The sequence below is a fragment of the Diceros bicornis genome, chromosome 26 (assembly GCF_020826845.1).
Source record: "Diceros bicornis minor isolate mBicDic1 chromosome 26, mDicBic1.mat.cur, whole genome shotgun sequence".
Taxonomy (NCBI): Eukaryota; Metazoa; Chordata; class Mammalia; order Perissodactyla; family Rhinocerotidae; genus Diceros; species Diceros bicornis.
In genome coordinates this window covers 44,056,568-44,084,044 of record NC_080765.1, presented here as the reverse complement: position 1 = coordinate 44,084,044, position 27,477 = coordinate 44,056,568, and the positions used below count along the sequence as shown (strand labels likewise).

Sequence of the window (27,477 nt, the reverse complement as noted above, 5' to 3'; positions counted from 1 at the left end):
GCGTGTCCTCCGCAGGCCCCGCCCCCGATGCGTGCGCGCGTCGGGTCGCCCTCGCGCCCGCCCGCTCGGCTGCGGCGGCCGGGGCGTCTGAGGGAGAAGCTGACGGACGCGCGGACGCGGGGGCTGAAGGACGGCCGAGCGCACTCGCGACCGGTGAGTGGCCCGCGCCCTGCCGGACCATGCGGCGGGCTCCTCGGCGGGCCTGACCGGCCCGGGCCCTGGGGAACTGGGCTCGGCCGGCCGCGGCCCGCTGCGGCCCCGGCGCAGCCCGAGGGAGACCCGGTGGGCGGCGGGCGGGGGGCGGCCGGAAGCGTGGCCGGGGAGGGGGCCTGGCTTGGGGGACCCCGCTGCCTAGACCACGTTTCAGAGGCCTGGGGAGGCCCGAGCCGCCCGTTCGCGCTGGTCCCCGTTGGGCGCCCCGCTGCCCGCTTCACGAGTGCGCTGGGCGAGGTGAACCCCGGGGTCGCCGCGTGTGCACTGGGCATTCCCGGCGCGCGGGGCGGGTGGAGCCGTGCAGCCTCCGACCGCCCGGCCGACACGTCCGTCCGCCGGGGGCCGCGAGGGCCCGGCCCTGCGAAGCGGGGGAGGTCGGGGCCCGGCGTGGCGGGCTGTGGGCGTGGGCCCCGGCTCTGCCCTTCTACCTCTTGACTCACCTTCGTCGGAAGGGCCTTTGAGTCACTGTCGTGACTTCACGAGGGACCCGCGGCCGCCGTGGTGCGGAGCGCAGAGTGGGAGGGCTCAACGCCAGGGGCAGCCGATTAGTCTGGGCGGAGAGTGTGCCTGTCACCTCCTAAGCGCGGCGCCCTAGGTGTACTGACTGCCCCGAAAGGGCGCCGGGACCGCCGAGCGCAGTCGGCACGAGGCCTGTGTCCTCCCGTTTACACTGTTCTGATGAACCAGCTGCTGTGGCCTGTGGCTGTTCGTCCTCATCGTGTTGCCTTCAGGGCCTGTGAACCAGACAAGGCGGAGCGTGATTGAAAATAGTGAACGTGGAAGAGTGCTCTGCAGTTCAGGAAGCCCTCTCCCTCTCGGCCCCTTGCAGAATTCTCTTGAGTTGATGGTTTCCCCACTTGTAAAATGGGGTTAATGATGAGACTCGGGTTAAGTGACTTGACCTGCATCCCAAGAAGATGGTCCTGAACTTGGTCATCTGCCTCCAGATGCCACGCTCTTTCCTAAACAGTTGCAGGGATTGGAAATGGGTTATGTTACTTAAACTGTCTTCCCCTTCCCCCTAAACTGTCCTACTAAGTAGAAGGAAACAGGAGCTTAGTGGTTTTGTGTATTGGAATTTCTAGTATGGCGTTAACCAGTATGTTTGGATTAAAATTTTAACTCCCATATTAAAAATTATAATTTTTCTCTTGTGAGGAGAGGGATAAGGAATATACATTAGTAAATCTGTACTTTATTCATTAGTTTTTTTCAAGAAACATCACAAGAGGAAACATCACAAGCTCACTAGGAGCTCACAGTTCAAATGGGCATTTACAAGTTTACTTGGTGAAATTAGAAAAAATTTTCAGATGCAGTACCTAAGCCAACACTGGTGAGGGTGTAGGGGTTCAAAGGGCTTTGGAAACACATGCTCATTGAGTGCCCTCATCTAACTGGGGATGTAAAGAGGGAAATTGGTGAGTCCTCCATTCTTACTTGGTTTGCTTTTTTCCTTTGCTTGGGCCAGTAGGGTGAAATGCTGGGAGTCACCAGAGTCGGGAGTATGAGCTACTCTACAAATGCCATCGAGAAAATGAGTTACAGAAAATAAAGTATTCATTCATTGCCTTTAGCTCACTCCTCATGGAGTCTGTTGAAAAGCAAAACTGGACAGCTGGGGCCTTCAGGCTACCTTGATCTTTTGGTTTCCTTTTAAAAACTAAAGGGATTCAGGACAGTTGGGTTCTGTATCAGGATTGCACCAAAAACTGGAATATCACTCCTCCAAGAGGAAGATATTTTTGAAAATTGGAATTATTTCAATGTAACATTTAGAATTCAGCTTGTCACTCCTTGGAGAGAAAAGAGATGAAAAACTTGAACTATATATTACCTCCTTATATATTATTGGCCATAGTTAACTAAAAAGTTATAAATAGGTATTTAATGCAATTGTTTTTTCTGATAGTAATCGATGGGAGAATTAAGAGGTTTGGGTCACATCTTTTGTGTTCAACATAGTGAAGGTTATCTGCTGTGTAACTCAATTTATTATATTGTTAGGTTTATTTGTGCAAAAACAGCATGAAAGCTCTGTCTTTTGTTGTAAACTGAATAATTTTTTAGGATATTTTTGCACTGCTGAGAAGCAGTGCCATTACCAATTAATTCTTGCCAGCAATGAGAGAGAGAGAAATCTGTAATTGGAACAGTTAATATAACTGCTTATACCAAGATTTTCCCTTTTTTCCTTTTCTTTCCTTTTTTTTTTTTTTTTTGGTGAGGAAGATTGGCCCTGCACTAACATCTATTGCCAGTCTTCCTCTTTTTGCTTGAGGAAGATGGTCCATGAGCTAACATCTGCGCCAATCTTCTTCCATTTTGTGTGTGGGACACCGCTACAGCTATGGCTTAATGAGTGGGTGTTTAGGTCCCGGCCTGGGATCCAAACCTGCGAACCCCTGGCCACCAAAGCGGAGGGCGAACTTAGCCGATACGCCACCAGGCTGTCCCCATTCCCTTTTTTTCTTTTTATACTGTAAGATATTTCACTCTGGTGACCATTCAGGTGCTCTGTAATCTTGTTCACTGTGTGTTTTACTTTTCCATATTGATTCCATTTATTTACCGTAAGATGTTGTTTCTCATTGTATTACACATTTTAAAGCCAACTGATGAAGGCAGCTGAGTCCCTCAGAAAATTTCTTTTTAAATTTTTAATAAATTTGACACATAATACTAAAATATAGCAGCCCGTAACTGATGGTCTGGTCTAGCAAAATTACGTATATTTGAGAATACGCAGTTACATTTATTTGTATATTTTGCAAGAATCCTTTCTGAATGACCAGTGTCTTTCCATTCAAGAATAACAATGGTGGGGGCTGGCCCAGTGGCGCAAGCGGTTAAGTGCGCGCGCTCCGATGCGGCGGCCCGGGGTTCGCTGGTTCGGATCCCGGGCGCGCACCGATGCACTGCTTGGCAAGCCATGCTGTGGCGGCGTCCCATATAAAGTGGAGGAAGATGGGCACAGATGTTAGCCCAGGGCCGTCTTCCTCAGCAAAAAAAGAGGAGGATTGGGGGATGTTAGCACAGGGCTGATCTCCTCACAAAAAAAAAAAAAAAAAAGAATAACGATGGTTACTGGAGTTCACTATAGATAATTTCAAGGTATATAGTTATTGTAGAGGGAATCCATTTAAAAACAGCTCGTCAGAGGACTGCATGTAAGTTGCAATCATGGCCAACTGAAATGGAGCCGGAAACTCTTTGTGGGTGGTCATATCAACCACATCTATATTCAGACCTTACCAGGCAATATTCTGAACCCTTAACTAGGCATTTCAAAATAGCCGTTAAATTCATAAGGCTCTTATCAATGAACAAGTTTTTTTTTAGTAATTTTTTTGTGTGTGTGTGAGGAAGATCAGCCCTGAGCTAACATCTGATGCCAATCCTCCTCTTTTTGCTGAGGAAGACTGGCCCTGGGCTAACATCCGTGCCCATCTTCCTCCACTTTATATGGGACGCCGCCACAGCATGGCTTGCCAAGCAGTGCATCAGTGCGTGCCCGGGATCCGAACCGGTGAACCCCGGGCCACCGCAGGGGAGCGCGAGCACTTAACCGTTTGCGCTGCCGGGCCGGCCCCATACACTGACTTTTTGTTTGTACTTCAAAATGATTGAATTGTTAAGTACAAAATTAAGTTAATAAATCTGTAACCATTTTTTTCACTCACAGCTATTCAACATGACAATTTTGTTTTACATGTATCCAAATACATACGTGTTAATTTATATTAGAGTGAAAAACAAATGGATGGTTTCTCCCAAAAAAGGAATTTGTGGTGGTATTTTAATTTTTTTGTGAGGAAGATCAGCCCTGAGCTAACATCTGATGCCAATCCTCCTCTTTTTTTTTTGCTGAGGAAAATTGGCCCTGAGCTAACATCCATGCCCATCTTCCTCTACTTTGTATGGGACGCTGTCGCAGCACGGCTCGACAAGCAGTGTGTCAGTGCGCACCTGGGATCGAACCGGCGAACCCCTGGCCACCATAGCGGCCGCACTCACACTTAACCACTTGGGCCACCTGGCGGGCCCCATGTGGTGGTATATTTTTGACCATGAGAAAAACATTTAAACCCTTTGAGCTGCAGTTTCTGAATCTGAAAAATGAGGTGAATACTTGATGAGCCTTAAAGTCTTTGGCACCTTGAATGCTGCTTAATGATCTAAGACAGGGGTTTCCAGACCTTTCTGTTTCACTGAGTTTGGGATGGGGCCTGGGAATCTGTGCTTTTAAAAGTTTCCCTTGTGATTCTTGTTTGAGGCCCCCTTCTCTAAAGCACAGGCTGGACAGAAGAGGGAATGGACTGACAAGAAGTGATAGGATACAGGAGGAAAGGGACAGCGCAAGAGGCAAGAAAGGGGTGATTGTTGCTTGGCGGTAACTGCTGCCAGCTTGTATGCCAGAGGCCAAGCAAGTGGATATTCTCTTCTCTCTACTTAGGAAAAGAAAATTAATTTTTGTCACACGAATAGGTTTGTTTCCTTCCCAGGAATATCATAGGCCTAATTATTGTCATAGTTCTCAGTAACATTGAAAGGGCTTTGGGAAAGAATAGGATAACAGAGACAGGTGTCTTGCACCCTGCCTGCCTGCCTTTTTCTAAATACTCCCAGCTTCCTGCCTTTCTCCCGATGAGTGAGCTCCTTCAGTCTTGGAAGACTCAAATTTCGCTGTCTTGTATTTAATAGCACAATTACCTGAGGACTGTGGGAAGGTTCTAGCATGACAAACAATCATCCATCATGCTTTTAGCTAATCTAGTTGGCTGGCCTGCATCATCAGTGGTTTTGATGATTGTATTTTTTATGCCAAACACTGGAACTTGTAGTCTGAACATACAGTTGTACTGAAGGAGTTGGTGGACAAGATATTTGAATCAGAACTGTCCTGGAAAATATGGAACATAAGGCTCTGTCTTTAGCACTGTTGTTTGTACTGCACAATTAGTGTTTATACCATAGCAAACCTTGTTATGTTATCTTTTTATTTCTCCGTCTCTCTCTGTCTCTGTCTCTCTCTCTCGATTAAAAGCTACTTGTAGTCCAGAACAAGGTCTTAGGCCTCTTTGTAGTCATAGAGCCCATGAGCATTATAAATGTTTGTTGATGATAATGTGGCACGTCACATTCCCAGGTGTAGCTTTCCCCTTCCTGAGATACTGGATCTGCTGTTCTCTCTGGCAAGACCACTACGCACTGCTGCAGAGGAACTGTTGTCACCTGAAACTATTTCCAGGGCAATCTGAAGGAGGGCAGGCAGATGAAGGAAAAGAATCGGTGAGCAAAACTGAGTGTGAGCTGGGAGAGGGGTCTAGGTAGTAGTGTTTGAAGACAGATGAGAAAAGCAGACATAGTAAAGTGGCATTAAACCTTCACTCCCTTGGTTTTCTACAGGAAGGCAAGGGGAGAGTCAGGCCTTCTCTTTGCTTAGTAATAGCACGTATCCCACTAATTAGAAAACAACTTTTAAAACACTCCATTCCTCTACCACACACTTGGGTTTTTGTCAACCTCAGCAAAATTTCCTGTCTGTGCTTAATGTCATGTTTATCCTGCTGTGTAAGACTTTTTGTGTTTGCAAAAAGTCATACTGCTGGACCCGAAAGGAACAAAGTGGGGTGACTAGCTGCTGTAGGTTATGCTTTCTTGCCTTTGCAAGTGGTTTTTCCAGGGCATATGCCCAGATTTTAAAGAAGTCCACACATTCAAGTGCAAATACCTAAAGGTAGAAGGGCAAAGAAGAAGTGCTCTCTGCCCATTTAGCAAGTATGTATTGCCTCTGTAGTGTGCAGAGTATTGGCACTGAGGGGTGTGCAAAAACAACAGTAAACCTAGCATAGTCCTTGTTCACTAGGAGTTGGCAGTCACCCTGGGGAGATGGGAAACAGTAAAATCACTTTCTAAGGTTTATGATTGTCGCTCTGACACTCAGTATTCTGGGAGCTCAGGGAAATGAAGAGCTGAGAAATGGAAAAGTCAAGAACTTGAATTGAACCCACTGGAGTTAGGTAAAAGACAGACTAGGAAGAGAAAAAAAGGAAGGAAGCCAAAGAAAGGGGAAGATCTCTTTAATAAGCACTCAGGAGTCTCACTAAAAACGTTACCCACAAAGAGAATGTCTCTCATAAAAAGACTCTTCTAGAATAGGGATTCTTAACCTGAATTCTGGGTCCATGGGTGAACTTTAGGGGCCTGTGGTTGCTCAGGAATGGCATAGGCAACATTTTTTATATGTGATTGTCTTGGAGAGAGAGTCTGAAGCCTTCATCTGATTTTCAAAGGGATTTGCAACCCAAAAAAGGCTATTGATGATTATATTCTGGCAAACACCCTTGCTACTCATCATCAGAAGTGCCTATCTCTGAATTTGTATCTTCAGATGAGGAGGTATGTGGGTGGAAGCTTAGAGACAGAAACCCTAGAATTGCTTTGTAAACAAACAGCCCCTGAGCACCAGCTGTCATGGGACATGCATGAGTGCGCGTCCCTACATACACAGTGGTCTAATCTGGTTCCTAGGAAGGGGGCAGCTAAAGCACCCTCACTGATGAGTGTGGGTGAGCCTCCAGGTCTGCTCTCAGGGACCTTACAGTCAAGTGCAGCTGATTCGAGTATGCACTGCTCCATAATACAGAGTTAGAGCTAGAGTGTTGGGAATGGAGTGAGTTGAAGACACAGAAACCACATGCTTTTTGGAAGGTCAGGACATTTTCAGGAAGCTGCTGCACTATTGGAAACAAGGTGTGAAAGAGTAGAGGGAGCCCTGGCTCAGCAGCTGGAAAGCCCTGGGCAGGTCCAGGCACAGTGGCTAATCTAGGACCAGTTTCCCTTTGGACATACAGGCCTAAGAGACTGTCCTAGAGCTGCTGTCACTTTACATATGCAGAGGAAAATGGAAGCTGTCTGTTTCAAAGTGAGTGTCCTAAGCCTGCAAAGGCTGTCCACAGCCTGCAAACTCAGCTGAGCTCGGAATTCCTAAGTGTGCCGGAGGAGCTGAGTTCTTGAGTCTCCAGCCCCCACTACCGTTTTAACTATGGACGCTCCACTGTACTTGCTTTATGTATTGGCCTTCTGTGTAGGGTTTGGTTTGAAAAAAGGGTTGAGTATACCTCTCAGAGCTCTGGAGCACATGATTCTCTGCTCTTTCTTGGCCTATAAGCTGTTGGACAGTTGCCCTCCCCATCTTGTCTACCTTCTTTTTTCCTAAGGTTATTCATTCATTATTGCCTAATCATGTCCTTAGTCAACAGTAGATGTTCTGGGTTATTTGAATTTCTTCTCGGTAATGATTAATGGAGACAATGATGTTTGAGCAGTTCTGGGGACCTCTTGGGAATTATAGTCATCCACTTCATGTATCTTTTTTTATAATTTTATTTATTTATTTTTTTCTCCCAAAGCCCCAGTAGATAGTTGTATGTCATAGCTGCACATCCTTCTAGTTGCTGTACGTGGGACGCAACCTCAGCATGGGGAGAAGCGGTGCGTCGGTGCGCGCCCGGGATCTGAACCCGGGCCGCCAGCAGCGGAGTACGTGCACTTAACCCATAAGCCACGGGGCCGGCCCACTTCATATATCTTTAATTCATGTAGTTTGTGGGGGCTGCCTCATGGAACAGGAAGTTATTAAGTTTTACAGTGGCAAACTGCTGTTTGGTTTTTTTCTTTTCTTTTCGGTAAATCGTGATCCTTGTATTTTGCTTTTTTCCCTTGCAGTAATGATAACCTAATGCCTTGTTGCGTTTCCTCCAAATGTGCTTAGAGACAGGATGTGGGCTTGTTACGAGATTGTACAGCTATTGCCTTTGGGTCAACCCCTTCCCTAGAGTAACAAACATGAAGAGAACACTGCTGCGAAATCCCTTCTCTAAAGCCATCTGGGGAATAAAGGGTGTTCACAGAGCTGGACATCAGGGAATGTCAGGTGGTTTGTGTGTGCGTGGGCTGGAGAAGTGCTGACAAGTGTTTGTTACCGTGACTCTTAAAATTTTGCCTATACATTTCTTTGAAAAAGATGAGTAAGGCAGTGTTCTGCTCCTAATCCGTCTTTTAGAGTCCTTAAAACAAAATCTAAAAGGTGTGTTCTCAGTAGCTGTATCTGGAATGTAAGGAAGCCAGTTTAAAGCCAATGCAATGCAACGTTTCTCCTTCAAATGTGAAACAGTGAGTTATTTGAGCACAAAGCATTACATGCTTGGTGCCCCCATAACGCCCATCTCACTCTCTACCCACTATCAGTAGAAATTTCTACAATAAAAATGCTGCTCAAAAATGCTTACTGACTAGCCAGACATTTTTCTTATTTCTGGGATTCACTTTTAACTTTCTTCTTTGTCATCTGTTCTTTGAGAATACCTCGATTTTGAGACTACCTCGCATTCTGGAAATTATTCATTCAGCAAACCCTGATTAGGTGCCTCACGTTGGGCAGTAGGAGATAAAGAAAAATGAGTTGGAAAACAGATGTGTAAACAAACAAATACTGTAACAGGATACAAGTGCTATAATAGATCATAAAAGGCTTGCTTAGGTAGCTCTTAATGTAATATCAGGCCTCCAAGATCATCAAGCTCATCGTTTTCTAGACCTTATTTTTAGAAGCAGCACAACCCCATTTTCGGAGGAAGTATAGCAAAGAATAGGGAAGCCGCTTTGGCTGAAATGGCTGGGGGAAGCCCATAGCTTTTCATGCTTTGCCTCCTGTTATATGCCATCCTCTCTGCAGCTCACTGACAAGTGCCTCTTGTTTTATGAATGAGGACGTTGGAGTTCCAGGGAAGTCATATAACATAGCTAGCTAGTAACAGACCTGGTAGTAGAACTTAGTTCTCCTGATTCTTAACCTGCTTGTCAGTCAGACACTGGACTGATAAACAATAATTAGATTTCTCCCAGTTTTATGTCCCAATCCACAAAGAAGTCAGTAAACACATTTCTGTGACGGGCTTCACCTCTGCTTGGCTTCGTTACTGAGCTTGCTTTAAAGGTTTCGCCTCCTGGAGATCCAAATACAAATCAGTCCTGTTCCCAGGAAGGTGCTGTGACCCTTTTCATTGTCATCTGTGGACAGTGCCAAGTGGCCCCCCCTCCTAACAGCCTCTTCTGTTTTCTGGTGGAAATTGAGTTTCCCAGAAATCTCTGTAAAGGATATTTGATGAAGGCATGAAGCATAGTGCCAAAACAAATCTCATCTTGTCTCTCTGTAAACTGATGAAGAGCTGAGAAGCGTATTAGACTCATGTCTCTTCTTGAACTACTTTAGCACTGCTTCTGAGGTTCAAGCAGGATTTCTCAGCCTCTGTGTTGTTGACATTTTGGGGTGGATAATTGGTGGTGGTGGTGGTCCATGTGCAGACTTGTGCTTGTGCTTTCTGTGCATTGTGGGATGTTGAGCAGCATCCCTGGCCTCTGCCTACTAGATGCCAGTAGCACAGCCCACACCCCAGTTGTGACTACTCAAACATGTCTTCAGACATTGCCAGATGTCCCTTGGGGGCAAAATGGCCCCCAGCTGAGAACCCCTGGGTTGGAGATTGATTGTCATGAGATATAAATGCAAATCAAATTTGTCACAGTATCAAGTAAATTTTTCGGTTACCTAAACCTTTATTTATAGTGATGAGCTGCTCTAAAGAAACAAAACCATAACGTGCTCTGTTCCCCATCTTGACTTTCTGTAGCATTAAGGGGACTTCACCTAACTCATGTTCAGAGTCTCCTTGAAAGAGTTTGAACTATCTTCTTTTAGGTCCTTCGCAAAATTTATTTTGCTAGACATTCCAAGGTTTTTCTCTTCCTTTCTTGGTATCTAGTATGGTCAGAATACAGAAATTTTATCAGAAAACAGAGATTCTTCATAGTGAGCCTTCAGCTCAAAGTCTGTGACCACAGGATAGATTTGATGCTACCTGTAGGGCCTTTCATATAGAGTTGGGTATTTCCATTTCTTTTCTAAAAGTATATGGGAACATTTGTTAACTTTAAACTTGAAATGACACTTTCTTTAGTTTACTAATCATCATATGACATGTAGTTTTATAAGTAATTTATTTTATTTATTATTATATTTATTTATTATTATTATTTATTATTATATTTATTTATTATTCTCATACCTACCTTGCAGAGTTGTTGTTACTATCCTTACAGATGAAAAAACTGAGACTCTGTTTTTTTTTTGTGAGGAACATCAGCCCTGAGCTAACATCTGCCAATCCTCTTATTTTTTATTGCTGAGGAAGACTGGCCCTGGGCTAACATCCGTGCCCATCTTCCTCCACTTTATGAGACACCGCCACAGCATGGCTTGACAAGCGGTGCGTTGGTGCGCTCCCAGGATCCGAACCAGCGAACCCCGGGCCGCCGCAGCGTGGCGCGCACACTTAACTGCTTGCGCCACTGGGCCGGCTCCTAAACTGAGACTCTTAAGAGGTTAAGTAGCTGGTCCAAGCTAAGGCCACCTGGCTGGTATACAGAAGAACCAGGGTCTGTTCTCTGTTGTACCTGACTGGAGGCTATACTTTTTTTTTTTTTTTTTTTTGTGAGGAAGATCAGCCCTGAGCTAACATCCCTGCTAATCCTCCTCTTTTTGCTGAGGAAGACCGACTCTAAGCTAACGTCTATTGCCAGTCATCCTCCTTTTTTTCCCCAAAGCGCCAGTAGATAGCTGCACATCCTTCTAGTTGCTGTATGTGGGACGCGGCCTCAGCATGGCCGGAGAAGCGGTGCGTCGGTGCGCGCCCGGGATCCCAACCCAGGTGGCCAGTAGCGGAGCGCACACACTTAACTGCTAAGCCACAGGGCCGGCCTTGGAGGCTGTGCTTTAACCACATCCCTGTGCTGCCTCTCGGCCTTTGTGTGGCCAGTGGATTCTCCCTTGGCTGGGCTTAGTTCAGGTAACATTTGTTGGGTGCCTACCATATGTTGGCTCTAGAGATCATCTTCACTCATTCACTCAACTCCTTTGGTGTTGTGTTGTGCAGAAAGGACTTCTGTGCATATACCTGCTATTAAACTTGTTGAACCCATCTTCTAGAAACTTTGAGATGGGGGGAATCAGTCTCCATGTCATAGGATGTATTGTTGTTTGTTGTTAGTGCCCTGGAGTTGATTCCGACTCCTAGTGCCCCTGTGTATAGCAGAGTGGAACCCTGCCTGGTCTTTTGTTTGTTTGTGTTTTTGAGGAAGATTAGTCCTGAGCTAACATGTGTTGCCAGTCATCCTCGTTTTTGCTGAGGAACATTGGCCCTGGGCTAACATCCGTGCCTATCTTCTACTTTATATGGGATGCCGCCACAGCATGGCTTGATAAGCAGTGCGTAGGTCCACGCCTGGGATCCGAACCTGCAAACCCCAGGCTGCTGAAGTAGAGCGCGCAAACTTAACTGCTACGCCACCGCACAGGCCCTTTTTTTTTTTTTTTTTTTTTAACCTGAAGGCAGTTTATTAACAGAAAACAATTATTTGAGGAGGCCTTTTCACAGATGGCGACCATGGCAACCCCCTTTCCTGTGGGTGCTATGAAAGGGGATGGGGGTGACATCCTCAATCTGCCCCGTCTTCATTCCAGAGCGGGCCAGGGCTCTGAGGGCTGACTGGGCCCTGGGCCCAGGGGTCTTGGTCCTGGTTTCCTCCTGTGGCTTGGAGTTCGATGTGGAGGGCAGTGATGTGCAGCTGCTTGCATCTCGGCCACGTCCTGAGCACCCAACATGTATGGAGGGGATTCATCTCAGTCAGCCTTCACCTTCATCCCACCAGTCACACGGCACATGGTTTCCTTGCCAGAAAGATCAGTGACGTGGACAACAGTGTCATTGAAGGATGCAGAGATGTGGCAGACACCAAATACATTTTCTCCTTCAGCCACCTGAGGTCTGAGGCTGATGACCTGTTCTTCCTTCTTTTCCTGTCCCTTGCGAGGTGCCATTTCTGCACGTCTTCCTGCCCAGTCTTTTTGCGTCATCCTCTCTCACCTTCCAGCGCTATGTCAGATAGTGCTCTGCTGCTCTTCATAGGGTTTTCATGGCCAATTTTTTTGAAAGTGGGTGGCCAAGTTCTTCTTACTAGTCTTTCTAGTCTAGAATCTCTGCTGAAACCATGATGGGTGACCCTGCTGGTATTTGACATACCAGTGACATAGCTTTCAACATCACAGCAACGCGCAGCCACCACAGTATGACGGCTGACGGATGGTGTGGTTCCCTGACCTGGAAACAAACCTGGGCCGCTGCAGTGAGAGCACTGAATCTTAACCACTAGACCACCAGGGCTGGCTCATAGGATGTATGTATACTGAAATACAAACACTTACATTTGTATCTAAATTAATAGTCACATATGGCATTTATACAGACACTTAGTTACTGCCGGTGACTGTTGCCTGAGGAGGCTGTATCCTGGGAATTTCATACTAGTGAGGAAAGTAAAGCGCATAGCTGTGGAATTTCACACATAGACCAGGCAGAATAATGCATAATGATCTGTTATCTCTTCCCTTTGATCCTAGAAGGCTTCACTGAAGAGCTGGAGTATCTAGAAAGAGAGTTTAAGGACATTTTGCTAAGTAATCACTGTGCCACTTGGATTTTTTTGCCTTTTAAGTGTGGTTTTGAGGGATGTTGCAAGTAATTTGTTACTAATGGTGAAGTTTATGAATGTTTTGTCTTTAAAAAAAAGTAAGTTTTATTGAGTTAAAGATTATCCCTGTAAGTCAACTCTCATTCTGAGAGGCTTTTTAGTGTAGAAGAGACAGCTGCTGTTATAACTAACTGCTGGTCATTTCACATTGCCTGCAATATATTTTCTCTACACTCCAGCCCCTGGCTGTTCCTGTGGGACGTTGTCATTCAGGTACAAATCAGGCCAAATATACTGAGGGAGGAAAACAGTTGAGAACTCTCATTCCTAGGAGCTGTTGTTGCCTCGTTCATTAATACAGGGAGCCAGAGAGTAGGGTGGCAGCAGGCTGACTGCTCTGTGCCCTTGACCACTCCTCCACTGGACGCATGGCCTGCCAGCAACGCTGGGGAAGCCGAGCCTCTTACTCTGAAAAAGTCCGATAGCTGCTGCTGCTGGTCCCCTGCCACCACAAACACAAGCCTGTGGAAGAGGGGGCCAACCCCTTGGAGTTACCAGTTCTTAGTCTGGGCTTGTTTCCTTGCCCCCAGTTAACCCCCCACTCCCCACCCCCACGCTACCAGAATCTAGGCAATTATTCTGAAAAAGGCTGAGAATAATACCTAACTCCCTAGGCCTGTGGGAACAAGATCCCTTACAGGTCCAAGTTAGATGTAGGAGCCACCTCATTAGATTGACCAATGTCTTGGGCTTATAGAGTTGCTAATCTTATAAGAAGTTTATGTTGACATACTTCTTATGCATGACACTGCTGTTTCCAAGGCAGAATATATTTTCAGTAGATAGAAAGATAGGACTGAATAGATTTTAAACATTCAACACATGGAGGATTCTTTTAGATTCTTGAAACCAGATCTTCTATTTCTCGGTAGTTACTATGGTGATGGGTGTTATATAGCTGTGCAGACTCTATTGTAACCTCCCCTTGGTGCAGGGATGCTGGAGCCTCTGGCTTCATTGTCCACTAAGGCCTGGCAGACCTGGCTGCTTCCCTCTAGGCACCAAGTGATGAGGGATGCCATCCTCCCCTTTGGGACCAACCATCTCCAGCCTTGGCCTGCCCTGCTAGGGCTTGCCAGAGAACAGCGTTCTCGAATTGCCGTGTAATCTGAGTGAGCCAAGGTGAGTGTTATGGGGATGGGCAGCAGCAGATTCTGGATCTTCAGATGGGAGCCTGAGCATTTACTTCTCAGAAATCATACGATTCAGCTCACTTTTCATACTGAAAAAACAAATGGCACTCAGTGGCTTAGAAAACCCCTCCACTGCACGCATAAATGCAGTGTAGTATAGCCTCGCTTTACATGTTGCTAGTAATCTGTGGTGACACCATACTAATCTCACATGCATGTACCACTGAAAGTTAGCTGGGGACACAGGAGAAATCACTTTGCATTCCGGATGACTCAGGTTTGGTCCCAGCTTGACTGTTAACACTCTGGGTGACCTTGGCCATGTTACTTAATTCTCTTGATCTTAGTTTCTTCATAGTCAATGGGACCCTGCTTGAAAGTGACTTAGCCTGGTGTGCCCAGGTTTGTTAGACTTTAGTCCAGTGCTCTTCCTCTGCACCACCATCTCCTGGGTGAACTTGAAGGCCTTCTGCCCCTACAGGGATGCTGCTAAGGCTCTGTCAAGCCTGTTTGTAGAGAGGAAAGCACCTGGGAGCTGATAGCACTTCTAGGTTTTCCAAAATGGAAATTCAGCAGAAGTATCTTAACTACCCACACTCTCCTTCCACCTCCAAATGCTACTGGTAGTCATCATTTATGAGAGAACCTGAAGCCACAGGTGACAATTGTTGTACCTGAGTGAAGGAAAATATGATGGACTCTACTTAATCCACAGGACACATACTTTCAAGGTTGTTCCAAAGTTGGATAATTTTTGCTTGATGGTACCTAGGGGTGACCTCGTCAGCATTTCCTCTGTTACAACCAGCCCTGTGGGATGTCTGTTGGTTAGGCTTTGTTCTTATAAAATCATGGCCTAACGGGTTTAGAATTCAGTCAGAGCTTCAGCTCGCACCCACCCCGACCTCCCCGGAGGTGCTTCTCATGGGACTAGAGTCTGTCTTCCCGACCCTGAGACTGGGTCCTCTAATATAAGGTGAGGTGGCACTCGGAACAGGGCGGGTCTTGTATTTATTTCCTTCATGGTAGGAAGTGTTCTTTACCAGGACTCGTCTTCACCTCCAGCAACAGTAGACTCCTGGCCCCTTCTCTGAGCTCTTTTCGGTATTTCAGGTTTGTCCTCGGTGTCTGCTCTGAATACTTGCTCAATTGTATTTCAACATGCTAGAGATGAGCTCACCTCCTTCCCCAGTAAAAAAAAGCCTGCCAGAGAAGTCTTGGACGTCCTCAGTGATGTCATTTTTTGAGGTTACTAAGAGGCTGTGCCCTTAGACTAGTTAGCAGTTGTTTTGCTTTCTGGTCGCTTGTTGCCCAAATGTGCAAGTGTGTGTTTGGTAAATCTGACGCAAGAGCTTTGTGTCCTTAGCCTCCCCACTTTTCCGGGATTCCTTGTCTGAACTTACTCTTTATCATGAGGTTAATAGTCATCCATTCAATGAACTGTGGGATGGAATTCACTCAGCGATTAAAATGAAAGGGGTGACGCTTGTGTTTAAGATTTCCTGAGGAGTGGCAGCACCAGAGTTCAGAGGAGACTTCAGGCCATTTATTCTATAAACTCGGAAGCTGTTGACCTAGACGATGTGATTTCCTCAGGGTTTTGGAAGGACCCTCTTATCAAGTGCCTTGTTGGGTTAGAGCTGATTCAACCCCATCCACTGCTCCCAACATCTGGCTGAGCGAGCATTGAGCAGCATCTGCAATGTGTTTTCTTTCTTTCTTTTTTTTTTTTTTTGAGGAAGATCAGCCCTGAGCTAACATCCGTGCTGCTACTCTTCTTTTTTTGCTGAGGAAGACCGGCTCTGAGCTAACATCTATTGCCAATCCTCTTCCTTTTTTTTTTTTTTCTCCCCAAAGCCCCAGTAGATAGCTGTATGTCATAGTTGCACATCCATCTAGTTGCTGTATGTGGGACGCGGCCTCAGCGTGGCCAGAGAAGCGGTGCGTTGGTGTGCGCCCGGGATCCGAACCTGGGCTGCCAGTAGTGGAGCGTGTGTACTTAACCGCTAAGCCACGGGGCCGGCCCTGCAATGTGTTTTCTGATTGCAGTGGTCACATGTCTCACCTTGGAAAGAACAGATATTCCCATTTCCTGACATTGCCAGAGAATGAAGGCTGAGTCAGACATCCTCGGGTATGACCTGCACAGAATTATCTGTGGATTCCACATTCTTCTTCAGTGATTCATAATCACTCAGCTGCTCGTTTTCATCAGCAACTTTCTCAATAGATCATCAACATTTGAGGCAGCATTACATTTTCATGAAACACTTATACACACATTAGTTCATTTAGTTCTCACAGCACACTTGAGAATGCGGAGCAGAGAGTTTTGTTACCCTGTTTTATGGATAAGAAAATTCAGCCTTCAAGAAGTTATGACTTACCTATAGCCATGGAGCTACTAAGCATTGGGACTCCAGATCTCAAACCGAAATCTTTCTGGCTCTAAAGACTATGCCCTTTGTGCAGGGCCCAGCTGCCTTTCCATTCCCGAAGGTGAGCTGGGTCTATAGCAATAATCACCAGTAAGCGGGAGCCCAGAAGTGGCCCCAGTAGACTGACAGGTCCACTGAGTCTCCCAATACCCCACTTTGTCCCCCCTCAAGAAGCCAGTCTTCCTGAGGTCAGAGAGCAGGGCAGGGCCAGTCAAGTGGCTGTTTACCTGAGTTGGAAAACAGGTCAGACCTCCTTTGCACATCCATTTGCTGGATGGGATGCAAATGGCTCTTGATGTGGGGGTTTAACCCTTACAAATACTGGATTTTAAACAGTGCTAAGAAGAACAAGTTCATCTCCACACTGCATCCAGGAACAGGGCTTCTTCCCCTTGTTGAAATTCCTGCTGTTTTAGCAAGGTCTGAAAAGCTCACCCAGTGTCTCTTAGGGTTGATCAGCTAGTAAACAGCTCTGGGTTCATTCTCAATTCCTTAACATTTGTTATAAAGTGGTTTCATGGTCTTTGTCTTATTTGATCCTCCTAATAGTCTTCTGGTATTGAACGCTGGGCAGGTATTCATTCCATTTTACAGGTGAAAAAGGGAGAGAGCCAAAGAGATTTGGAGCTCTGAAGATATGTACCTTCCTGCCCCTGGCTTCCTCTCTCCTGCTGCTCTTCCCTCCACAGTAGCCCTAGCATTCTTTGTTCTCCAGATCATATATAGGGTTATAAGTAGGGTGTTAGAATTTACTCTTTTATGTAGACAGATATTCAGAAAAGAACTTTAGTGGTGGATAAACAATGTATTTGTTTATGTCTGCTGAGGCCTGATGGGAGTATGTGACACCATTAAGACTTGACTTAGCCAGATTATGGTATTGTTAAACAGTAACAGGTATTCTCACTTAAAGGTGAAAAGCCTTTAGGGGGATATAAAGAGAGAAGGAAAAGATCCTGTAATCCAGGAAAAGGAGTTTGGAATTCTTGTATTCTGTGTTTATCATCTAAAAAACATTTATGGGGCACATATCGCACATGATTTTTAAACTGTGACCTTCCTGAATGTCGCAACATAAGTGGGTGGGGTGGAATCACAGACAAAGATGTATACAAATGAAAGGTATTTGTTCAGCCGAAAGAGTGGAAAATACTCACACACACAGCCCTGGGCTGTGGAAGGAAGCTGCACCAACGACCAGGGACAGGCCTTCAGACAAAAGAAACCAGAGGCTTCTTTACCTACAATACTGGCTAAGAAAAGAAGCCAGAGCCTGATGGAGTGCCTGCGTTCACAGGCAACACAGGTGAGGGGCAGCCTTAGGGCTGGGAACTGGGGTAGTAGACTTGGAACTGGGCCTGTGTGGAGGGATCAGAGAGGGGTTGGGGAGCCAGTGCCCAGCTCTGATGTGGAGAGAGCAGCTGAGGGCAGGGACTGCAGGGGAGACCCTGGGCTTGCTGGAGCCCAGGGAGGGGAGCAGTGGACTCTGGGAGAGTAGCAGAGAAAACACAACACAGGCAGGCCCATCCTATAGGGCCCAGCAGGAGCCAACCAGCTGGGCCCTATAGGATGAGAATGGCCTTGGCCGGCTCTGAGGCACGGGAAATATTCATAAGTCGGGAAATATTCATAAGTCGGTAGTTAGAAAATCCACACCAGCAGAGAGGAGGAGAGAGAGAGAGAGAGAAGGGAGGGAGGGAGATCTGAAGCAAGATAAAACCAGATTTCATACAAGTTGATTCAGAGACATAGTACCCAATTAAATTTTTATTATTTTACTTGGTATTTTAGAATTTAACCAATATTTTCTTGTTACCCACACACACCGTCTTCATTTCGCTAGCTTTCTCAGTAGGCATTCCATTTGTGCATCTGAAACAGTTACCAACTCAGGTTGGAGACTCCCCAGGGTGCAGAACTGTGAGTGATTTGGAACATGGTATTGGACTCTGAGAATCTGAGTCTGAGGGAATCTTGATAATGTGTCTTGTGGGAAGCTTTTGGTTTCACTGGGGAAACAAGACAGTGGCACTTGTGGAAGCCGAAGAGTGATCACCTCTTATTAATGTGATGCCAGTTCTATACAGCAGTGAACTCTGAGCCGCTAACAGCCTTCTAGGAAGCAGGCAGGGACTCCTGATGCCCAGCCACAAGCTGTTCAGCCAGAAGGGAGCAGCCCCTTAGCTTCCCTCTGGCTGTTTCGTCCTCTGCGCATGTGGGATAACAGCACTAGCTCATGGTGTGGGTATCTGATGAAGTACAGTAGCTGGTCACAGTCTAATGTACCTATTCCAGAGTCAGGCGGAGAATTCCTGTTCTAATTCCAGGGCGCTGGTTGCCCTGCCTTTCCTTCCCTCTTCCCTCACCTTCCTCTTGAGTGCTGGCCCAGCTCAGCAGTCTTCTCCCTTCTTTCAGTTGTGGTTTTCCAGGGCAAAGAAAAACAATGAGGTTGAAAAAAGAAAATTGTTATAGATGAAGTCTTCATAGTGCCTTTTTGGATCACCAGATGGGGGATGAGTGATCACGTAGTCCTTAGATTATGTTTCTATCTGGCTGCAGTGCACTAAGCTAACACCTTCTGAGTTTGATGGACATGAGTCTCCATGGAGGAAGATTTAACATCATTGAATATGTCTCCTCTTTCAGAAGCCCTAGTGCCTTGAGCCTGCAGTTTACCAGGAGCAATGGCTTTGAAACAGGTGTTCTGGATCTACTGGGCAGGACTACAGGAACCTCTTTTGCTGGAACGAACATGGGTGATAGGGAGGTTGTTGCCACTTTTGTAAGATCAGGTGTGGGAGTGAAAACTAGTAGCGATCAGGTGAATAGCTAGGAGTTCAGGAATTTTGAATTTATGGAGGTAGATTTTATAAACAGAGGGTCACAGTTTTCTAGAAGTAGAGGAGAGAGAGAGCAACTTGATTTTTCTGGAATTTGTAAGAGCAAAGTAAAGCGCCCAGGGGACTTCTTGATGAGTAGTTAGTGCAGTGCAGGGTTCTAGCTGGTTTGCTTGGTCCACTTCCTCTTTTTCTGTCTCTCTGTCCCTCTCTCCCCTTCTTCCCTGTCTTTCCCTCCCCCTTTTCAAGAGAATTGAGCCACTTTATATAAAAAATGGAGCCAATTGGCTAAAAAGTCCAACAAATAACAAGTATTTATAGCTTTCCAAATTTTCTTCCTGTCAACATCTGTATACTTACATACTTTTGCACATAGTTGTAGTCAGTGTTTGGGTCCTTTTTTTTTAACAAATAAGTTTATGTACACTTTTCCATGCATGGATGCATCCCATCAACTTGTTGCAGCTGTGCCAGGATTCCATTGTTTACTGTTGTTTGTGCAGTCCTACCCTGTATTGTTAGGCTGTGTGACTTTCTTTTTTTGCTTTTTTTGGTGAGGAGATCAGCCCTGTGCTAACATCTGCCAATCCTCCTCTTTTTTTGCTGAGGAAGACTGGTCCTGGGCTAACATCTGTGCTCATCTTCCTCCAGTTTATATGGGATGCCGCCACAGCATGGTTTGCCAAGCAGTGCATCAGTGCGTGCCCGGGATCCGAACCGGCGAACCCCGGGCCGCCGCAGCGGAGCGAGTGCACGTAACCACTTGCACCACCGGATCGGCCTCTGGGACTCAGTATTTTTGCTGCTGGGGAGGGATAAGCCGGTATCTATCTTTCCTTCAAAGCAAAATTGTTAAATCATGTTTTGAGTTTAGAGGACTGTTGAAGTAGTGGACAGCAGGTTACTTTTGTGTGTTTTTTTAACGGCATGTTGTTGGCAGTATGCATTAGACCATTGCCTGCCTGCCTGCTTCTTTCCTTTGGGTTTTTTAATTCAACAAGTGTTTGTTTTCCAGGCCCTGGAGCTACAGCAGTGAAACAGACAGCTGTGGCCCTGACCCTTGGGCCAGAGTTGGGCTTTCTGTGAGCTGAGAGGAGAGAATTAGTGGCTCTCAGGCAGGACCAAGGTGGAAGAGGGTGGGCAGAGGGTGTGCCTAAGGGGAGACTGGCACAAAGTGCTGCTGAACAAAAGCAAATGCCAAGGTGGGCATCTGTGGAAGCCAACATTCTCTTCCCGTGTCTGTGTTTTATTTAAGAGAAGCAAAAGGCTTTGTTGCTTGAGCAAGACTACACCCTCCCAGAGCATGCAGTTATTATCCCAGTGAAAACAGTTAATGATCAGATTTAATCACGTACACAATCACTATTGTGAAGCATGATAATTAGGTGTGAAAAGTTTCTTACCACAGTTGGTAACCGAGGTAACCAGGTTGCACTTGTTCTTATTTTTGCCTACTTTTAGTTTCACCTGTAACCAGCATGATGGCTGCAGTCCTTGGATGCCTGGGGTGTGACCTCAACATGGCCAGGTGTGCCTGCCGCCTGTCTAGAGGCTCTGGGACCTTTTACTGCACCCTTCCTTCCTCTGGCCGGCCCAGAGCTCCCATCCCAGCACCCTCTTCTCTCTGCAGCCTGAGTGCTGAGCAGCTCAGGACAAATCTTGGCTCTCACGGTTCCCAAGGGTGTGGAGCTCAGATGTTCTTTCTTAAAAGTCTGTAAAATGAGATTAGCATGGACAAGCCAGTGTGGGGCTTATTCTGAAGCTGGCAAAGTCTACCTTGGCCCGTGAGTAAAAGGAGTCATAGCTGGGCAGCCTTACACCATCTCTGTAGTCTGTCCCATTTCTACTTTGTTCATATTGTTCCTTGATCTAGAGGCCATTTCTCTCCCCCACCCCAAATCCTGTCTGTAGTTGAGGGTCCTGGGTAATTCCTCCCTTCTCTAGGAAGCCTCTCTGAATACCCTTATCTCCATGTGATGACCACCTACCTTTGCATTCTGGACTTAATGCACCATACAGTTCATCAGCATTATTGGAGAGGAGAGTATATCTGATTTGGAGTCAAGAGAAGATCCCATTTTCTATATATTTTGCTATTTTCTTTTTTTCCCCCCAGCTTTATTAAGGTATAGTTGACAAATTGTAATATATTTAAAGTGTACAGGTGAGAATGCTTAAAGATCTACTCTCAGCAAATTTCAATTATGTAATACAGTATTATCAACTATAGTCACCATGCTATTCATTAGATCCTTAGATAATATTCATCTTATAACTGGAAATTTGTACCTTTTTACCAACCTCTCCCCATTGCCCCACCCTCAGCCCCTGGTAACCACCATTCTACTCTCTGTTTCTAAGACTTCAACCTTTTTTTTTTTTTTTAAGATTCCACATGTAAGTGATACCATGCATGTCTTTCTCTGTCTGGCTTATTTCACTTTCTGCTATTTATTTTCAAAGCATTCTGGGACAACATCAGTAAGCCTCAATCAAAATACAAGTACAATCAATCATATCTGGTATTTACTGAGTGCTTACTACGTGGCAGTGGCAGGCACTGTGCTAAAAGTCTTACCTTCCGTGTTCTTATTTAATCCTTCCTGTCATTAATCCCATCGTGTAAATGCTAAATGTAAAGGCAAGAGAAGGTTCAGAAAGATCGTGCTGAGCGAACCATGCATTATAATATCCCAAAAGCTAACGGAGAAGATATAACTACATGCCTAGAGAAAACTCAAAAAGGATATGAACCAGCACATTAACAGTGGTTATATCTGTGGGCTGAGAGAGAGTTTGGTTTTTGTTTTCTTCTTTATACCTTTGAAGGACCATTTCTTACACGTCTTGCCCCCCTTGACACCTATTTCTGGATGGACACCTAGAAAATGCTCAGTGAATAGATACTGGTTGAGGTAGAGAATGAAGGTCTCTTCTTTCCGTGTCTTGATTTGGCCCCAACATTGGTAACTCTGGTTTCATGAGTTACTTTAGTTGCTGGTCAGCGGTGCTGCTGTTCATCATGCACTGCCGGGGTGGAGGATGAGCTTATCGTGTTGTGGGACTGTATTTCCCTGACTGACGAAGGCTCATCCTTGGCAGCAGGCAACAGGAGCTGATTGGCCAACTTGTGTGTTTTCCTTCAGCCCTGCGGAGTCTGGAGTAGGCTGGGGAGTATCTGCTTGCTTGGTGGCTCGGTGTAGCTGGGCAGGTTGTTGGGTGCCTTTCAAGCTGCTCTGCTTTAAAGCAGAGCTGCTCCGAACAGCCTGGCTTAATGTTCCAGTTAGTGCCCAGCTCTGCTGCTCTCTGCACAAGGCCACCCAGCCCTTAACAGGTAGGACAAGCTGGCCTCAGAGGCGCTTGCTGCCAAGCTCAGTGCTGCTGTACCACTGCTTTTTTTTTTTTAAGCTTTATCTGTGATGTTGTATTATTTTATGTTTTAGGTGACTTTTAATTTTGATATAATTTCAAACATACAGAAAAGTTGTAAAAATAGTACAAAAAACTCTTGTGTACCTTTTTTCCAGATGCACCATCAGCATTTTGCCTCATTTGCTTTACTTGCGGATGTCCTCCCTCCCTCCCCAACCCCGTCTCTCCGTATGCATATGCATGTACACACGCACATATGCACACATTTTCTGAACCATTTGACAGTAAGTTGCAGGCGGCATGTCCCTTTACTTTTGAAAACCTCAGTATGTATTTCCTAAAACCAAAGACATCCTCTTATACTATCACAGTACAGTTATAAAAAATAGCAAGTTCAACATCATTACAGTGCTATTATCTAATCCACTGTCTATATTCAAATTTTGTCCGTATTCAGATATGGTCACGGTAATGGCAGAGCTTTATTTTTAAAGAAAACAGTCCTGAGGCACATGGGTGACTCCTCTGTTATGTTGGCTCAGAGGAGAGCAGAACCAGCAGGTGCTTGGGGGAAGTGACTGCTGTGGGCGTCACATCACCAGCTCCTCGTGTCTCTACAGGACCAGAGAAGTGAGAGCAGCAAGAACTACACTTGGCAACCATGTCAGCAGAACTGGAGACCTCAGAGGGGCTGGATGAGTCAGAGAAAAAGAGCTCCGGGGCCCCAGAAAAAGAAAACCACACCAGGTGAGCGATGGGGCTGGCTGAGTTGAGTCAGCTGAGCCTGGGGCCTGCCATGCCCAGCACACCTGGCTTTGTGTGCTGGAGGTACCAGCGTGCGGTCAGAGTCCCTGCTGTTGTAGCCCCCAGGAAGGCTGATTGGAACTGCAGAGACAGCATACAGCACCCTGGGCTGCTCAGCACTCCCCCGTTCATTCCCTAGGAGGCAGGAGAGTTACTGCCAGGACTGCTGAGTGATAGCATTGGACGGTACTCCTGGTCCTGTAGGTTAAAACCCTCAGCGTTTTGGCATCTGGGGTGAGAAAGGGTAATCAGAAGCAAAGCTGGCACCTCTTCCAGTGTCTTCCACCCCTTAGAATGTGGGAGCAACTCTAACTCCAGAGGTTTTTCTTACTGGCTAGGGCCTGTTCACTGTAAACCTCAAGTTACTGGGGTCTATTCTTCATCGTTCTTAGCCTCTCGTTATAGCCTTGTCATTGGCAAAGTTCTTTTTTCATATCTTGAAATAATTGCTAATAATAAATGACTCTCAGGATGTGGGTGATAGGAGCTAATCTCCTCAAGAAGCCAGCAGAGGCTGGGCTGCGAGAGGCCAAGTTTTTCTCGCTCTAGTGGATGATCATGTAGACACACATGAGCCCCTGCCCAGTGCCACCATCTTTAGGGTCATGTGTTCTGTGGCTTGTATGGTATTGGCTACTGGCATCTATTGACACAACTCTATCCTGTGTAATTTTGTTAAGCAGCACAAACCTAGGTCTCGGCTCCAACCTACCCAGCCTTTGTTTCATTCTCATCCTCCTATGTCTGGGCCCAGCCATATGTAGTCCTGAAGAGGCTGTGAGTCCAAGGTGGGAGGAAGGCAGCAGGGCTGCCCTGGGAGATCCATGGTCAGTCCTTCACGTGACATGGCTTCCAGGAGACACATTCCCCAAGGCTGGCTGTTCCCTGGAGAAGCCAGCAAACACTGGGCTGGGACTAGAAGTGTGTGTTTCTTCAGGCACTAGGTGGCTACAGAAGCAAAGCATTTTTCATTTGGGTGATTCAAAGAGACATAGATACTGTTGAGAGTAGGCCACAGCCATCCCACATGTCACCCAAGTCCTTGGGGTAGACTCACGTTTGCCTGCCCTTCGCTCCCTGACAAGACCCTGTGTCCATGCTGGAGTTGAGTTTCTGAACAGCTCCTGCCTCCAGCTCAGCCAGTGGACACCCTGGAGCCGGGAAAGGCTAATTCACACATGCACCCATGCACGCACACACACACACACCATCTCTCCACAGGATGGGTGACCTCTCCGAGCTCCTGAAGGAAGGGACCAAGGAAGCACACGACCGGGCAGAAAACACCAAGTTTGTCAAGGACTTCTTGAAGGGCAACATCAAGAAGGAGCTATTTAAGGTTTGTGCCCTCAGTCATGGACGGGTCAGGTTGGAGGCCTTAATCTCACAAGAAAGATGCCCCTGGAGCTGCTCCGAGGGGGAAGCTGGGCTTTTCTCCACACTCCACTCTTTCTTGATGTCAGACTGTGGTTTTCATGGCTTAAATGGAATAATGTAGTGATGTAAAGGAAGCAAAAGTATCCACATTCCAAAGAATTCACCATGTCATTCCTTTAGGAAACAAAGCTTCCTGGGTGTGTGAAATAGTTCACTGTATAAAAATGGGCCTTTGGGGGTTGGAAAGGGGGCTGTTGCCCAAGCCTTTGTCTCTAGCTGCTTGGATGTGGTGGGCTCAAGAGTTGCTGGCCAAGGCCCGCAGCCCTCTCCCATGGTCTTCCCCCACCCCCAACAGCTGGCCACTACTGCACTTTACTTCACATACTCAGCCCTCGAGGAGGAAATGGACCGCAACAAGGACCACCCAGCCTTTGCCCCCTTGTACTTCCCCATGGAGCTGCACCGGAAGGAGGCGCTGACCAAGGACATGGAGTATTTCTTTGGTGAGGACTGGGAGGAACAGGTGCAGTGCTCTGAGGCTGCCCGAAAGTACGTGGAGCGGATCCACTTCGTGGGGCAGAATGAGCCGGAGCTGCTGGTGGCCCACGCCTACACCCGCTACATGGGGGACCTCTCGGGGGGCCAGGTGCTGAAGAAGGTGGCCCAGCGGGCACTGAAACTCCCCAGCACGGGGGAAGGGACCCAGTTCTACCTGTTTGAGAACGTGGACAATGCGCAGCAGTTCAAGCAGTTGTACCGAGCCAGGATGAATGCCCTGGACCTGAACCTGAAGACCAAAGAGAAGATCGTGGAGGAGGCCAACAAGGCCTTCGAGTACAACATGCAGGTACTTCTGGGGGCCAGGAGGGAAGGGAGCCTCTGATGACGGGAGCCAATCCAGACCTGCCCGAATAGGCATGAGTGCATTAGGACAGATGAGCTATAGTCTGCCCAAGAGGAAGTTTTGAGGCACCAAATAGGCCATAGCATTCTGGTCTTGAGGAATAGACTTCCTTTTTAGCAAGGGTTGCTATGAAAAGTCCTGCTTGATAAGTTCAGGGAGAGAACCAAGGAGAGTGAGGAGCATAACTCGGACTACAAGTAGCCATTAGATGGGGCTGAGCCTGGGGAGGTTGATTCTGTGCTCAGAGCCCAGACCAGCACTCAGCACCAGGAGAGTCACCCTGCGGGGAGTGAAGTGCCAGCCTGACCACAGGCCCGTCACCTAGTCTGACGTCAGCAGGACTCCAAGGGCCACTCAGGATGGGTGTTCCCTGCTGGGGCCTCATTTTCTCATGTTCTTTTTCTATCCTTGCTTGCTAAGAATACCCAGCGGCTGGAAGTAGGGAGGTCTGCATGCTCACAGGGTGTTTGTGTGCAGTGCTTTTGCTTTCTCCTGTCTGTGCCCTGATAGTTTCAGTGCCCATGGAAGATCCACCACAGTCGGCAGCTGTGGGGTGCTACACCTGCAGCACAGGTGCAGCCAGCCCTCCTAGAGCTTGTGCCAGGGCAGTGCAGCCACCCCTGGTGCTGATTGGGCTGCTGGTTTGCACTCTTGAGCAAGCGTCACCTGCTCCAGCTCCCTCTGCATGAGGGAGAGATTCTTCTGTGAAAGCAGAGTGTACACAGTGCAGTGATGGCTGTCAATGCTCTGTTACTGCAGATATTCAATGAACTGGATCAGGCTGGCTCCTTGCTGGCCAAAGAAACCCTGGAGGATAGGCTCCCCTTGCATGATGGAAAAGGAGATGTGGGTAAATGCCCCTACTACGCCGCTAAACAAGACAACGGTAGGTCTTGCGTGTCCTGAATCCCCCCACCCCCCTAGGGCGGGCATGTTAGCGTCCCCCACTGATGGCTTGTCCCCTCTTGGTGCTGCTATACAGGTGCCCTGGAGGGCAGGAGCTGCCCCTTCCGAACAGCCCTGGCTGTGCTGAGCAAGCCCAGCCTCCAGTTCATTTTGGCCGCTGGTGTGGCCCTGGCTGCTGGCCTTTTGGCCTGGTACTACATGTGAAGGACCCATCATACCACGCTGGTGCCCTCCTCTTGAGCGACCACGGGCCCGCCCCCACCTCCACCTGGGACTAAACTGCCACCTCAGGTGACTTTTTTTTAATGATGGGTTTGAGAAAACAAGCAACCAATAAAAGCCAGACGCTGAAGCCTCTGCCTGTCAGCATCCTCTCTGCAGGTCAGATGCTGAGCTGGGTTGAGGCCCCACCTTCCCTGCAGCCCCCAGGTTGTGGCACCAGGAGCAGCTGATGCAGCTCACTGGGCTGACTTGGGCCTCTGGAACCAGCTCTGCTTGCTGGGCACCCACACCTTTGACCTGAGGCTTGTTCCCTTTGTTCTTCCTTGATGTGTTGGCATTTAGGTGGGGATCTTTCCCCTGCTGGGAGCAGAGCAGTCAGCAATCCCAGGCTTCCATAGATCTGTGGGTGGGAGGGGGGCCTCCCCAAATGCTGCTGCTCTACTGTGGGGCCTCTCCTGTGGGGGAGGTAAGAGGGGCAGAGGCCCTGGGAGCTCCATCCTGGGTAGCCAGTCCTCATTCCTCTCAAGCAGAAACCCCTGAGAGGGCGTTGTTCAGCTGTGGCCTCTCTTCTCTGCCCTATGTAAATGCTACAGCACTCAATAAAGTGGACTCTGACAGTT

General features: G+C 47.2%; 1 protein-coding gene and 1 pseudogene across 2 annotated transcripts; one reads left to right on the top strand and one right to left on the bottom strand.

Annotated features, from left to right (window-relative positions):
• The first annotated feature begins 53 nt into the window (after positions 1-53).
• HMOX2 (heme oxygenase 2) lies at positions 54-27,477 on the top strand. 2 transcript variants are annotated; one of them, XM_058570142.1, is made up of 6 exons: positions 54-153; positions 23,265-23,391; positions 24,670-24,787; positions 25,181-25,672; positions 26,489-26,615; positions 26,712-27,477. In XM_058570142.1, exons 2-6 carry the CDS (start codon positions 23,306-23,308, stop codon positions 26,837-26,839), a joined length of 951 nt encoding a protein of 316 aa, XP_058426125.1. In that variant the 5' UTR covers positions 54-153; positions 23,265-23,305; the 3' UTR covers positions 26,840-27,477. The 2 variants fall into 2 exon arrangements, with proteins under 2 accessions (XP_058426125.1, XP_058426126.1); XM_058570143.1 differs by lacking the exon at positions 54-153 and adding an exon at positions 5,364-5,505.
• LOC131422702 (small ribosomal subunit protein uS11-like) lies at positions 11,706-12,163 on the bottom strand (annotated as a pseudogene).

Coding starts and splice junctions, on each gene's coding strand:
- HMOX2 (XM_058570142.1), top strand. CDS start 23,306: ATGTCAGCAGAACTGGAGACCTCAGAGGGGCTGGATGAGTCAGAGAAA. Junction 23,392..24,669: donor GAAAAAGAAAACCACACCAG/GTGAGCGATGGG, acceptor ATCTCTCCACAG/GATGGGTGACCTCTCCGAGC. Junction 26,616..26,711: donor CGCCGCTAAACAAGACAACG/GTAGGTCTTGCG, acceptor GCTGCTATACAG/GTGCCCTGGAGGGCAGGAGC.